At 32.5% G+C, this 15,682-nt stretch overlaps 1 protein-coding gene across 3 annotated transcripts in view; it reads left to right on the top strand.

Annotated features, from left to right (window-relative positions):
* The window catches only part of GRIA2 (glutamate ionotropic receptor AMPA type subunit 2), a 177,152-nt gene that overhangs the window by 138,669 nt on the left and 22,801 nt on the right, over positions 1–15,682 (top strand). For all 3 annotated transcript variants that reach the window (XM_074229062.1, XM_074229061.1, XM_074229059.1), the window contains 3 exons: positions 2,494–2,700; positions 3,313–3,683; positions 9,987–10,185. In XM_074229062.1, coding sequence (XP_074085163.1) covers positions 2,494–2,700; positions 3,313–3,683; positions 9,987–10,185 — 777 coding nt within the window. The remainder of the gene's footprint in view (positions 1–2,493; positions 2,701–3,312; positions 3,684–9,986; positions 10,186–15,682) is intronic.

Raw genomic sequence — 15,682 nt, 5'->3', positions numbered from 1 at the left:
AGAGAGTGTAACATCCTCCAAAGTTCCTTCCAACTTTCGATTTATGATGTTAGAACATTTCTATTGACTGGAACTAATATGCAAGAAATAAAATTTAACTGACCTTTTTTTCCACAAGAATACAGATAGGTGGATGTAAATGTTGGTTTTTCTGGAGAATTCATTTTCTATTAATAGACTAGTCATTTATCAAAACAGAATCTTAGGTTTCTTTAAAGTATTTACTAAAAGGAATTTCTCACTTTTTTTTCAGCTACCAAAAGAGGCCCCAAAGAATGGATTTGTAAAACAATTTAATTTTTGTTCCATGTTGAATTGGTTTGTTTTCAAAGAAAAACTGATATATTTGTTCCCCACTCTGTAGCTCAGAGTGATATGAGAATTAACCTTAGATTTTGTTCCTTTTTAGAAAGTTCAATAAAGACAATATTTTATTCAACTTCTACTTAGAATGTGACTATCCATTATAAAATGCAATATGAATCAAAGCAATATTTTCAATAAATATCCCAATTATCATTTTTCTTTTTGAGGTGGTATATGTTCTAATTTTAAAATATAGAATTTACACTGTTTATGTAATGCAATAAAGCAGGTTTCCTTCAGGTCTTGAGCAAAAAAATATCAATTTTGCTTTTTTATTTTTCCATCTCTACCATAACAGTAAGCATGTTACTAGTTCTTCTATTGATTAAAATTCAACATGGAACAAAAATTAAATTGTTTTACAAATCCATTCTTTGGGGCCTCTTTTGGTAGCTGAATAAAGGGGCTTAGGGAGAAAGAACAAAAGACAGTGTTTTCTTTGTCATCTGGTTCAACTGAACCATATCATGGCTATGACAACAACAATTATGGGTAAGTAATGTTTATATCATGCTTTAAGTGATAGAGTAACTCTCCTATGCCTCTTCAGTTGACCCATAGTAAATACTTAATAAATGTTGATTGATTTCATCCAAAAAAGACCTCTGAAAATTTTGTCATATATTGAACTCAGGAGAGAATGGATACTCAAACCTAGCAATAAATGATAGTAAATATGTTAAAGAGGATTTTAATCTGTTTACACTTGTACTAGCATAAAATGTCAGAATGCTCTCTACATTGTGAGAACAGGAGAGGACACTCCTTCAAACCAATAGAGCTTAGGTTGAAGATGAATACTTTTCTACATATGACTTGAATATACTGAAATGCTTTGTTATAAGAAAGATCATTCATCATTATGCCTACCTCCTACAATCTTTTTCAGCAGAATGCTATAGTTGACTGAATTTAGAGTCAGGAAAACCTGAGTACTGATTACGTGGTTCATGATGGTTATTAGCTATGAGATCATGGGCAAGCCATTTACCTTCTATGAATTTTACTTTACTCATCTTTAATAAGGGTGATATTTGTAAATTCTCCCCCAAGGAAAATTGTTGAGCATAAATGAGATTTTGTGTGTAAAGGCATTTTCTAGTAAAGATATTTATGAATACCTCGCATGATAATGATGGTTATGAAGTTAAGCCTAAAAATATAAATAAGAAAATAAAAGTCTTAGTCAAGTTATTGGATAGAAAAGTCTTATGATATTACATTTAGAAATTAGGTGCTTAATCTTTTGGGTTGATATGAATACTATCCCTATATAAGTGTCAAGGCTACTATGATGATAGGAAAACTACTGTACTGGACTGAATATGGGTCTGACTCAGCATACCATTTCCTGTTTTGTTATTATGTATTTATTCTTATAATAAAGCAATTTGCTTTACTGGTTTTTCCATTTTTGTCCTTATCTGTAAATTGAACAAGTTGTATTAGAAGCCTTTTTAACAGTGTTTATATCTTTAGCATTTTATAATTTTATAGTGGAAGAGAAAAAGAATTTGTTTTCCACTCCATTGACCTTTGTCATTTGATGATGATTGAATGTAGTTTAATTCTAGCTCCTATGTTATCATTCTCCTCTGAGAGTAATCAGAGATTTGATGTAAAGGTGGTGAAAAAAGAAAAAGGAAAAGTATTGGGAAACTTGTTTAGCTCAAAACTACATATTTGCAAATGAGAAGTGACTCTACATGTGATATCTATTAAGTTTTTCAGATTTACAGTTGACTTAAGACTTACAACAATTATTTTGATAATCAACTAAGAGACATTTTGCTTGAATGTTATCAGTATGTGCATATTTATGCATATATAAATAAGTATGTGTGTAAGAGGGTATGTATTTAATATATATAACATTTCAAAAATGGCTCTTGGTACTCTATAAACACATGCACATAATACATTCATATATATAAGTATATATATATATATCTTCTAAGACTTATCACTACATCATGTTTTCTAATGAATACTTCTAAAATATTGTTGATTGAACAAAGAAGTAGGTGAGTTACTCATAAGAATTTTGGAGATTACTTAGCTATAATTCAAGATAAATAATGAACATAGTAACTTCCAGTCAGCTGAAAAATAGTTTTTCCTAAACAGGAATCCCCATACGTCATGATGAAGAAAAATCATGAAATGCTAGAGGGCAATGAGCGATATGAAGGATATTGTGTGGATTTGGCTGCAGAAATCGCCAAACACTGTGGATTCAAATACAAGTTAACCATTGTTGGGGATGGCAAGTATGGGGCCAGGGACGCAGATACAAAAATTTGGAACGGGATGGTTGGAGAGCTTGTGTATGGGGTAAGAATACTTTGCATTTTTTTTTCACTTTCATTCAAATTACTCGACTGTATTGTTGATGCATTTTCCCACCAAAATTTCATCTATTTGGATTCATAATATTACTGGGGGTAAACTAGCTCATGTTATTTAAACTTTTCAAAGATAAGAGAATTCAAACTATTTAGAAAGCAGATTAACTGAAAGATGCATCAAAGTTTATGTTTCCTTTCCCTTTAAGCAGATGGCTATATGCTTTGTGCTAATTCTGGAAAGGGTATGACAGAGAAACAGAGATTCAGAATAAATATTTGCTTAGCATAGCCAAGCTCTCATGCTCTCTCTCTCCCTCCCCCCACCTTTCTCTCTCTATCTCACTGTCTCTCTCTCTCTCTCTCTCTCTCTCTCTCTCTCTCTCTCTATATATATATATATATATATATATATATATATATATATATACTGAAAAAAGGAGGGCTATTTGCAGAGTAAATCATTATTTTGTTTCTCCTTTATTGAGACTCTATCAATGAGATAATCTTTGCTATTTCTTTGCTTATTCTAGTCTTCATCTCCAATTGGAGGGATGGAGCCATTATAACTGTCATTATTCTGATCTCCTTTTCTTTACAGAAAGCCGATATTGCAATTGCTCCATTAACTATTACATTGGTGAGAGAAGAGGTGATTGACTTTTCCAAGCCTTTTATGAGCCTCGGGATCTCAATTATGATCAAGAAGCCTCAGAAGTCAAAACCAGGAGTGTTCTCATTTCTTGATCCCTTAGCCTATGAAATTTGGATGTGCATTGTCTTTGCCTACATTGGGGTCAGTGTAGTTTTATTCCTGGTCAGCAGATTCAGCCCCTATGAGTGGCACACCGAGGAGTTTGAAGATGGACGAGAAACACAAAGTAACGAGTCAACTAATGAATTTGGGATATTTAATAGTCTCTGGTTTTCCCTGGGTGCCTTTATGCAGCAAGGATGCGATATTTCGCCAAGGTTGGTTACATGCCTATTTAAACTTTGTGCATTTTAGGTCTCAAAAAGATGTTTCCTGGTACCTATAGATTTACTCTACAGATGAAACCAGATGCCAACTTCTCGTCCAAGCAGTTTCAAACTCCTGGAAGGGCATACCGTTGGCCTTGGGCAGTGAAATATTTGATCAGCACTCATCAAGTGTTGATCATATATTTCTCTGGTGAATTTGTAAGTACCATGGAGAGGCTATAAAATGCATAAGGTCTCTGTCATTCCATGCCTTCTTGGAGGGGTACCGTGTTTTTGCTGCATATTCCTATTTTACAGTGATCTGTGTATCTAAACCACAGAACTGTATATGGGAACAACAGGTAACTTGATTCAAGAGCTTTGGAAGCAGCTGGTCACCCCCAAAAGCTATTTTTGCCTATCCCTTGGACCCATTTTTCACTTATCACAAACAATGAGATAAGATGGAATCATGAATGTCATTTGCACACTTATGGTGTTTTTGAAAACCAAAAAGGTGATATACTATAATTTCCGAGAAACTAGTAAAATTTACTAGGATCGTAATAAGGGTGATTTATTAAAATAAAAGCATGTGGATGTCATAGTATGGAATCAATTCATACACTTTTACTCTCAGTGAATGGAGTTACTCTGTAAAAGAGGAATATAAAATAAATTAACAGAGAATAAATCTAAATAAGAAATAGAACAGAGCAAATTTTTCTATCATGGAGGACTATTGATTCAGGATCCTTCCAGACTTAGTTATATGATATAATAACCAGGTAGCAGGTATATTTTTATTTGAACTTGACCTGTTTCAATGCTTAACTAATTAATTAAACCACCTACCTAAGAGTAAGGCTATATCTTCTTTAATCATCATTTATATATGTCTCAATTATAATGATATATTGTATCCTTCATAAGGTGCACATTTATTCATTATTCCTGAGATGTTAAGACTAGACTGATATCTGTACTTTAAAATGATAGTGGTAGAAGCAATTGATCTTTTATGTTTTTTCAACTCTAAATCTCTGGTCCTAATATATATCTCAATGCATTATAATATAGGAAATTACATCTCAGGAATGGGTTGGAATCTAAGAATTAATGAGACATTTTTGGTTTTGATAATCTGATATTCTTTATGGAATATGTACTAATTCTAAAGTCAGATGTATTTATGAATTATTTTCAAAATATTTATAATAATATGATTGAAATAATCCTGGATGACAAATAGTTTTACTAGATGACCATTGAGACGCCTTCCAACTCTAGGATTTTATGATTATATATGAGAAACAATGATAAAATGAAATAACTCATGAAGAAAAAGCCAAAAGGAGTTGTGGATATTTCCTTAATAATAAGGCATTTTATCTGTGTCAATGAGGATGTAGCAGAGAGGACTGAAATCTTTTGTACAGTATCTATATAATTTCTTCTCCATGTGAGTGCACCAGAATGCAAGGACTAGGAAATATGGATCACCATGTGACAATAAGCTGACCTCACCCATCGAAGAAATTATTTCATTTCCAAATTTCATTCACCCAAGTTTATAATAGAAAGAAATGGCTTAAAGTGAAGAATGAAAAGAAAATAAGTGCCCAGTTCAAATAATTACAATCAGTTATCCAATGAGTTTTATGAACCTCCTTCTTAGGGAGGCATTGACTTTACTATATCTTGAATGATTTAGGCCTTGCAGAATGGTTACAGAAAAGCAATGACTGCTATGTCTTGAGATAGAAGATCAGTTTTAATTTTTCCTGAAGAGCGAAACCTTACAGCTTTTCTTCATAGGAAATCCTTTCTTTTTGGGGGGCTGGAGAAAATTTTTATTGTATTCCTATGTTGTTGGTTTCTTTACCTCTTTAGGAGTTTGATTGGCTCTAAAGTAGCTGTGTCTGGATTTCAAAAAACATAAGAGAATGTGATAGAACTACAAAAAGTAGATATAACATAATGCCCAACCATACTTTAATTTTCCAAGGCAGTAGAGAATATGTAAATACATTGCACAAAAATATCCAATATCTATCCAATTAATAAATTATTGAGTTAAGTGTTCTATGATTTAATGTCTTTAAAAATTGTATAGTTGACAAAAATACTTTTGCCTGTTTTTAAAGCTACACTTTTGAATTCCAGAGCAGTTCCTTTGATTCATTTAGTTTAAGAACATGCCCTAGAATATGAACTCATTAAGCATTTATAGAAATTGAAATGAGTTACACTGTGCCCTCCATAAATTATTTTTGATGTTTGAGGGACTGTAAGTTTCCTTTTGCTTATCATGATATTCTCAATAATTTTTAAAATATCACATTTTTTTTGGATGGACCCTAGTACTTTATCCTCAAGTACTAAGCCATGACTGGTTGTTGTTATCTTGGCTACTGCTTTTTAACTGGGGAGGTGAAACTGATTGTCAACAGAGCTGATAGCTTAAATATAACTGGAGATCATGGAAAGGACAAAAAATGGAGTGAACCCTAGCATTATGCAAGAACACAAGCAAGGTAAATAAATATCCTGGCTTAGAGGTCTGCTTGATGCTACAGAACTCTTCCCCTTTCTTTGAGAAATCTTCATTTCTTGGATGGTGCCTGTGGTAAATGAACATGTGAATATACATGTATGGGTGTGTGTGTGTGTGCATACACATATATATATACATACATACATATATATATATATATATACTGCTTATAAAGAAGGGAGAGTTCCCGTTACTTATCAGTTATAAGGGATGTCTTGAAACCAAGCAAACTATTTTTCTTAGAGCTTAAAATTTGTTTCTTGAGAAAGTGTCTACAAAAGCCCATTGCTGGAAATGTGAAAATGAAATTCATACTATGGAATGTCAATATGCAGTCAAATTTTCCATGAACCATATCTATTTTTGTACCCACATTTAACTGTTATTTTTAGTTTTGAATAATGTAAAGATGAGGAAAAATGGTCATTGTGATTGTGAATAGAATTATTTTAAATAAGTAAAAACCATTAACTTTCCAGTATAAAACGAAGATTCCATATTGTTCAGTGCATTTTTTTGAAGTCCATGAAGAGAGTTCTAGACAGAATAACATCAACAGCAAAAGGGTATATAAAAATGTTAATATTTGAGATGGTAAATTCTTTATCATCTTTTTTACCAAAAGATTTCTAATGTACAATATAATTGTGAATCAAGTATAATGCAATATAAGGTAGATAATAACTAATTTATTCTTTAATGGGGCATGCTGAGAGCTAGTTATATCTGATCTGATTTGTTGAATCAACTAAATTAAATCATTTCTTTCAGTTCAATATTAGCTTTTCCTTTACCCTTTTGGAAGAATCAAAACATAGAAATGAAAGAAGGTGGTCTGTTCTTCCTTGATTTCCAATTTTGTTTTATTTTGTTTGTGTTGGTTTTTCATATTGGTCTCCCTATCTTCCTCAGATTAGTAGTACAGCAGTCAAATATTTATAGGTCTGATCCCACTATGGATTAGCATAGGAGTTTTGACCAACTTCATTTGTGATCTTGTGAATTTGTTTCCTTTAAGCAACCTGGTGGCTCCCTACTCCCTGTGGATGTCACTATTGATGCTAGACTTATTGGGAACACCCAATCAGATTAATTTACTGCAAGTCAGTACTTCCAAATTTATCATCAACGATCCTCAAACTACATGGTAGCTATACCACCCCTACAGTAGCAAATCTCATAGATGTGTACACTATTCCAGATATATACATATATAATACTTTCAGAGAGAATCTTTGAAAATCATATAAATTATATATGTATAGAAAATGTACATCATTTTGCATATAATTTGCAAACAACAAACATGCAATTAAGTATATATACATACATATTCATGTGTAGTTATAATAATTCCTGAATCATTAAAACAACAAGAATTATTAAATGCCTAGTATGTTTTGGGGGACTGTGGATACAAAATCTGAACAAAACAATCCCTACTCACTTTGAGTTTCCATTATAATTGAGAAAATTAAAAAGAAATCACATCATATAAATATATTTATACATATATGTATATATATGTTCATTTTATTTTCACATATAGTGAAAAAAATTTGAAATGATATTTATTTTAAAGAATAAAGACAAATATTGTTTTATTTTGCATTGACCAAATAAAATGGAATTCTCTTTCCTCTATCAAATCACCTTCCTCTGTTGAAATCCAATAGAACATAACTAATAGTTGAATAGAATTAAAGAGTGACCCAGAAAAATGGGAAATATATTTTTTAATTATCAAACCCTCAATTTTTCCTGAAGTATTTTGGACAGTTTTTTGCTTCAAACCAGCATATATCACTCCAATATCTATGACACATGAGCACCACAATGGGAGAGGCAAGTGTGATGTCTTTAACATTTTATAATAGAAATAGAACCAAATATTTTTATTCCAGTAATATATTGCCATTTACAGATGAGGCTATAAAGTCAAAAGCAATTACACTGCACTCTGAGCTTTGTTTTAAGAGATGCTAATAACCAGGGATTGTATCTGCCTTCTTAAATGCACGGCACTTACCATGTAATTAAAGCTTCAGTTGTTAAGGGGCAAATAATGGTCTTTTTTTTTTAAAGTAACTCTTCCCAAATTAGGGGTTTCCCAAAATTTAAAAGAAAAATCCCTTCTTGAATATAAATAGAACAACTCTGCCCTATCCAGCATTTTCCTTTTGTTTTTCTATCATACTTACTTTACCTTTTCCCTCTTTATACCCTAATCACAAAGGTAATTTAGGATGATTTCTAGCTAATTTTATTTTATTTTTTTGCTTCTCACCATTTATTGTTACTTATTTTTTATTTCCTTCTAAATCCCCTTCTTATAATTTACCTCATGAAATCACTGATTATTTTCAAGAGCTCTCACCAAGAATGTTATCCAGGAAAAATATGTCCTCTATAGGTTTGTCCAAAAGGGGGATTAATATTTTCTAGAATTTACTCCTGTTTTCTTGGATTTGGGGTGTCTTCAACCAAAAAAATGAAAAAATGTTTCAATCAAAGAATGATTTAGTTTGTTTGGAAAAATAGAGTTTCTAAAAACAGTGCTAAATTTTGCTATATCAATGATCAAGGGATACCTCATATCTCAACTTCATTCATAATTCTCTTTGATGTTTTCACTCATTTTTGCAATACAATTAAATCTTTTTATAAACCTAAAAGTGATGATTTCAAATTCTATTATAAATTTGAAAAGCCTTATTTTATTAAGAATTGATCTTTTGGGGCAGCTAGGTGGCACAGTGAATAGAGCACCAGCCTTGGAGTCAGGAGTACCTGGGTTCAAATCTGACCTCAGACACTCAATAATTACCTAGCCGTGTGGCTTTGGGCAAGCCACTTAACCCCATTCATTGCCTTGAAAAATCTAAAAAAAAGAGAATTGATCTTTTATCAAAGCAGTTTTGATTTTCATGTGTTTTACATTTTTTTTCTGGCAAACTCTTGCATATGTTCAATCTGTTTTTCCTTGCGTTTTCTATTTTCTTTTTTCTTAAACTGGGAGTACAAAAGGACTCAACCACTTTACTACTGAATTAAAACATCAGATACTTCATAGGAACTACTTTTTTTTCTAATGCATTTGTTTGTAATAACAAGTTACCTTCATTTCCTTTCTGTGCTCAGTGACTACATTTCACAAAGTATTTTGGAGCTTGGCAGTTGAGAATATTCTTCTAGCAACTGAAGCAGGGTATTCTTCAAACGGTACTCTTCTCAATTAGGTGCAGGGTAGCTTCACTGATTTATCCTATTCTTTTCCTGTTTCCAAAAGAAAGATAGGTTGAATACAGAAGAGTTCATTTATCCATTTGTATGTATGTTAACTGATTTGGTTTTTAGTTTTGATCTGAATTTTCATATTTTTCTTTGATTCTCCCATCCATATTCCTTTGAATGTTGGACAAAAGAAAAAAAGATCAACATTTGATGCACTAATTTTACAAAGTATTTGAAATATTTTTTTTTCAGGACAATACTGAAGAATTGGAAACTATCTCCTTGCAAAATAAACTGATGTCTGAAGTCTGGACATTTGCATTCTCATAAAAGTTCATTACCTCCAATCCCTCAAAGACTTATAATTACTGGTTTCATTAATAAGCAGAGATACAAAAAACGGATGATTTGACAATGTCCTTGATGTTATAATTCAATATTTGCATAAAACTGATAATTTGTTTTCCTCTTATTAGGACATTCATTTCATTTTTACAAATCCATTTCATACTTGTTATTAGATCCCTGTCGGGGCGCATTGTTGGAGGTGTGTGGTGGTTCTTTACCCTCATCATAATCTCATCCTACACGGCTAACTTAGCTGCCTTCCTGACCGTAGAGAGGATGGTGTCTCCCATTGAAAGTGCTGAGGATCTTTCTAAACAAACAGAAATTGCTTATGGAACATTAGACTCTGGCTCCACAAAAGAGTTTTTTAGGGTAAGATATTTTATAGCTTTTATGTTGGTTTTAAAATTCTTAAATTTTCTTAATTTTCTAAATCCCCCCACCCTTTTTCAACTGTTAATATTGTTGTGAGAAGGTAATTGGCAGCAACTGTACTATAAATATGTAGACATGCAACACATTTGAAGTTGCCTGAGGAAGTCTCATCATTATTGGTTTGAACTGTATTGTCTTATGTGTAGAACAAAACTGAAACCAGAAATGCTTGAATTGGGGTATTTTATTAATCATCTTTATAAAATGCTGTTTCCTCCTGTAATAGATATCTCAATTTTGGGGGTTGGTACTACATATCATAAGGAATGGTCTTAGACGGTGCCATTTAAAGTTGAAAAACCTATTCTAATTAGTGTTGATTGATGATCTTGTGTCTGAATCAGATGTTACTACCATGATAATATTAAACTTGCAATTCCAGCACTCTAAAAGAAAAACTAAAAGGGACAGCTAGGTGGCACAGTGGATAGAACACTGGCCCTGGAGTCAGGAGGACCTGCGTTCAAATGTGAATTCAGACACTTAATAATAATTGCTTAGCCATGTGACCTTGGCCAAGTCATTCTTAATACCATTGCCTTAAATAAATGAAATTTTAAAAAGAAAAGAAAAACAACAATGGTCTAAAAAGTACTTGATTCAAAATGAATAGTAGTTATAATTCATCTAACATGCATAATATCATAAGAATATAGTTCCTTCTTTGATTGGCATCTTGCCATTTCTTCTCTCTAAGAATATACTAGGGAACTGATACTTCAAATTTAATTCACTACAAATAATTTGTCACATGTGAGTGCTTTCCATTAAAATATTAGAGGAGAACTGATTATTCTATTTCTTAAATGACTCTAAACCAAGATTGAATGAATATGTGAAATTCAGGCTACTTTTATATTGTGCCTACACCCTAGTTCTTATTAGTCCACTATCAGATTAACAAAATAATTTGATCAGTACTGTAGATATCAGAATGAAATCTAATTAAGTCATTTCTTGTGCACCACTAGCTGCAACTCCCTATCAGACTTCTCTTCAAACATCTGTGGTTAGAGAACTTTCATAATGGGTTCAGAGAAGGTTAAAAGAGCCTAACTTGGGTATGGTGAAGAGTCTAAGTTTCCTAATGTTTTATTCCTCATGTTTCTAAAGCACACATACAAACCAAAACTTAATCTATATTCAGAAAACCTTGTATTTTGAAATAATTTTGTCTTTATTACTATAAATTATTATCATTGAAAAAATATACTGTAGGCATATTGACTCTAAGTGAATTGGACCATCATTTTTTTTCTTTTTGATTTATGATATTGAGAGGCAGTGTGGCATGAAAATTGACTTTGAAGTAAAAAAGAAGTGGATTCTGACACATCCTATCTGTATGTGGTCCTTAGCTTCTTGGGTCTTTAGGCAACTCTGTAAGACTATAAGTTACATAGAAATTACTGACCACTAAAAGATGGATTATTTTTATAAGGGAGTCCCTTATACTGATAAAACAAAAGGTTGGTTACTATCCTTCTGTGATGATATTTTTAACATGAACTAGCTGTATGGCAACCTTTGTGAGGGTGATGAGGTAGTGATGTATATCTGTTTCTTTTGAAATGACATTGGGTTTTAGTACTTGTGGAAGTAACCATAATATTTCTAAGAAATGAGTGTTTTAAGGACATGTTAGACTTTCTTGTGATTAGCACTATTTCCTCTTGACAGATGGTATTGACTGAAGCAGGAAGATTTCACAACAACTTTCATTAAGAAAGAGTACAAAAACTCATATCTTTAATTCCTTAGACACATGGACAAGTAGCTCAGTGCCCAGGCTGGGATTTTACTTCCCAATATAATACAACTATACCATATTACTGTAATAGGGAAAGCTGATAAATATTCTCCTAAAAAATTACAGGCAGAGTTCACTGCTGACTCTATCCCACTGCTCCCTTTCATTGTTTTGTGTCACATTAGCATTTTCTTGTAGGCAATCCAAGGTGAAAAGGAAGACCTAGAGAGATCATCAGTAGATGCAATGTATTAAAGAAAACTTTTTTCCCACTAGGTAATTGTGCTTCAGAAATGGATTATGTGGTTGTGATAGTCTATTGCCCCTTTGTTGTATGGAAGAGTTATTGGTGATATAAACTACTAAAATTTCACATCATTCAATCCTTAGTCATGAGGTATGAGCTTAATAAGGAGATCTCATAGATCCTCTAATGCATGAATTTCCAACTTTTTAGCCCTTCTGGGTCACAGAACCCAATAACTGTTGACAGTCACATATAGAGTTTCATATTTATTTAAGAATAAAATGCAACCCAATAATATCAATGATTATTATAGTAATAAATTATACTAATGCTGCATGAGTGGACTTTTATGACTGTGGGTTGAACACATCTGCTCTAAGGGTTGACCTCCTAGATGGGGATGGGGCTACTATATGGGTAGTTTCATCTTTCTGATCTTATTCCACTCACTTTTTCTGGATCCTTTCTTTTATATTCTAGCCAAATTTGTATATTAGTTGTTCTTCATATTCAACATTTCATTTCCCAAAGCATTTTGTTGCCTTCAGGTTGCCCTTTTCTATATCCCACTCAACTCTAGAATGTATACACACCTTCCTCATCTCTGTCTCTCAGCATTCTTGTTTTCTTTGAAGGCTCAGCTTAGATTTCACCTCCTCTAAAATCTTTCCTTGATTAGCCTTGCTTTTGCTGCTCAATCCCTTTTTAAATAACTTTGGATTTACTCATCTGTGTATTTTTGTTTTCCATCTTAGCTCATCTGCAAAAGTGAAACCATATTTTGATATAATTGGTTTCATGTATTTTATTTTATGTATTTTAAGACATTATTCTGAGGAGTCCATCAACTACACTGCCAAATGAAACAAAGCAGGTTTAGAGTTCCTTATCTAGTCCATGTGCAAAAAAAGAATTATCACTAAAATGCAATCAACAAAGCAAAGTTCACACTTAAAGCAGCTCTCTTTGTTGCTGTTATTGTTACTCGGCTATCTCAGCCATGTCTGACTTTTTATGATCCCATTTGGGGGTTTCTTGGCAAAGACACTAGCGTTGTTTACTATTCCCTTCTTAAACTCATTTTACAGATGAGACAATGGAGGCAAATAGAGTTAAGTAAGTTTTCCACAATCACTCAAGGAGTATCTAAGATATCTAAGACTGAATTTGAACTCAGGTCTTCCTGATTTCAGGGCTGATGCTCTATTCTCTGTACTATCTAGCTTCTACTGAAGACCTTTTATGAGAAGGAATTCATTATCTTCTGAGATGACCTATGACCCTTTTGTCTATCTGCATTATATTGGCAATAATAACAATGATGATGATGATGATGATGATGATGATGATAATAAATATTCCTTAATTATTTAAACCTAAAATTTGTACTATTAGGAATATTTCACCTCCTTAGATGATTATAGCTGAACAGGTGAATTTTGGGTAAGAACAGAACCATTTTCTGATTAGTTTAAACCATTGCAAATATTGTATAAGGTTATTCAGCAATAAAATGATTGTTAAGCAAAGTACCTGCTTTTGAATGACAATCAACTACGGATTGTACCAAGAGAGCTGCAATGACACAGGTCACTGTTAAACAAATTTCACAAATATGATTAATGTCTAGTGATGTCATTACTTTCATCTAAAGGATTAGAAAATTCTGGTTTTAGCCCCCAAAATGCTTACTGAAATTATATGACTATGTCTCTATCTATAAATTCTCACAAATGTACTCAAAGGTGATTTTATAAGAATACAGATATGAACATTCCTTCCTATGATAGAGATCACAACTCATCCATGCCTCTTTTCATCCTGCAATCTGAGTTTGTTTGTTTAATTCATGTATTCCTTTGATAATATTCTTTACATTGACTATCCTTTGTGCTTCCTTATTTCTTATGTGTTTTAACCTTCTTCTACCCACTATGACTTATTCTCAGCAGGATTCTCTGATTCACTTTTTCTGGAACTGCTGTCTTCTCCATCATTATTTCTCCTTAGCTCATAATATATCAAAATATATTATTAAATTAGAAGGTACAAAAAAATAGTTTATAAATACTAAAAGATATACCACCCTTAATTTTAAAAAATACTGCTTTTTTTTTTAGGTTTTTGCAAGGCAAATGGGGTTAAGTGGCTTGCCCAAGGCCACACAGCTAGGTAATTATTAAGTGTCTGAGACCGGATTTGAACCCAGGTACTCCTGACTCCAAGGCCAGTGCTTTATCTACTATGCCACCTAGCCACCCCAAAATACTGCTTTTTTTTACTGAGAAATAAATATAGCACAAGATGTTTTAAATAGGATGTAGACATTTAATTGAGGTATTTTTTCATATTATAGAATAATTAATCTTAATTAATCACAGTTCCCGTAAAGTCCATGACTACAGTAATACTTTGGAGTTGGTAGGGATAGTACTGGAAATTAAAACTTCCAAATGTTAAATATGCTTACACCTCCTCTCATTCCCATTTCTATGGGTTCTTGGGCCCTAAACTGGTTAAAGCAGTAGTTGGTTTGTACATATTGGCAGATGGCTTGTCTGGGAACCCAGCCTGATACTAGTGAATAAATGACTTGAGTGGGTTGAAGATAGTGCTGAAGGGGCAAACTTTATGTTCTCTGTCTTTCTGCCAGCTTGCTAACAGACCCACAACTGCCAATTATACAGAAAAGAAAAATTTCCCATCTGCTTTTTAAATACATATACACTCACAGACATAAAAATACATACATACATACATACATAAAGATACATACACACAGTGTTTCAGTAGGTTGCCATTTTACTTCTTTAATCATATTTGTACAAAATCCTAAGAAGTAAACTTTTTTCCTAAATTCATAGTTCTTTTCAGGTCACCTTCCCACCTTCACCCAAACCAAAAATCTGTTAACATTAAGGTTGCGTCAATATGAGAAGTTAATTTATCATACCAATTTCAAATATGATGCAGCACCTATGTTCACCTGGATAAGTCATTTTCTCTCTCTGTGATTTATTTTTCTCATCTATAAAATGAGGTTAATAATCACACATCTTAAAGGATTGCTATAAGGCTCAAATAAAATAATATAGAGAAGGTGCTTTATAAGTTTAAAAGTGTTGTACATAGAGTAATTATATTTATCAATATTATATATTCTACAGAAGCAGTTACTGAGAACTCTTCTCAAAAAGATAAATAATAGATTTAGGGTCAGGTAGAACTCAACTAATACACTTGAAAATAGAATCCAGTCCTCTCTCCTAAATTTCAAATTGTCTAATAAATTGGTACCTTTCATTAGAAGAAGGGATTTCCATAAAATTATAAGAAAAGTACTTGACCTGATATTTCATCTCCTCTCCTTCTACAAATGCCAAGATGAAATCTGTACTTTCAGATTCCTAGGCAGAGAATTTGAAAATGAATCCTGC

Source organism: Macrotis lagotis, chromosome 3 (assembly GCF_037893015.1).
Source record: "Macrotis lagotis isolate mMagLag1 chromosome 3, bilby.v1.9.chrom.fasta, whole genome shotgun sequence".
Classification (NCBI taxonomy): domain Eukaryota; kingdom Metazoa; phylum Chordata; class Mammalia; order Peramelemorphia; family Peramelidae; genus Macrotis; species Macrotis lagotis.
This window is presented reverse-complemented; position numbering and strand designations above follow the sequence as displayed.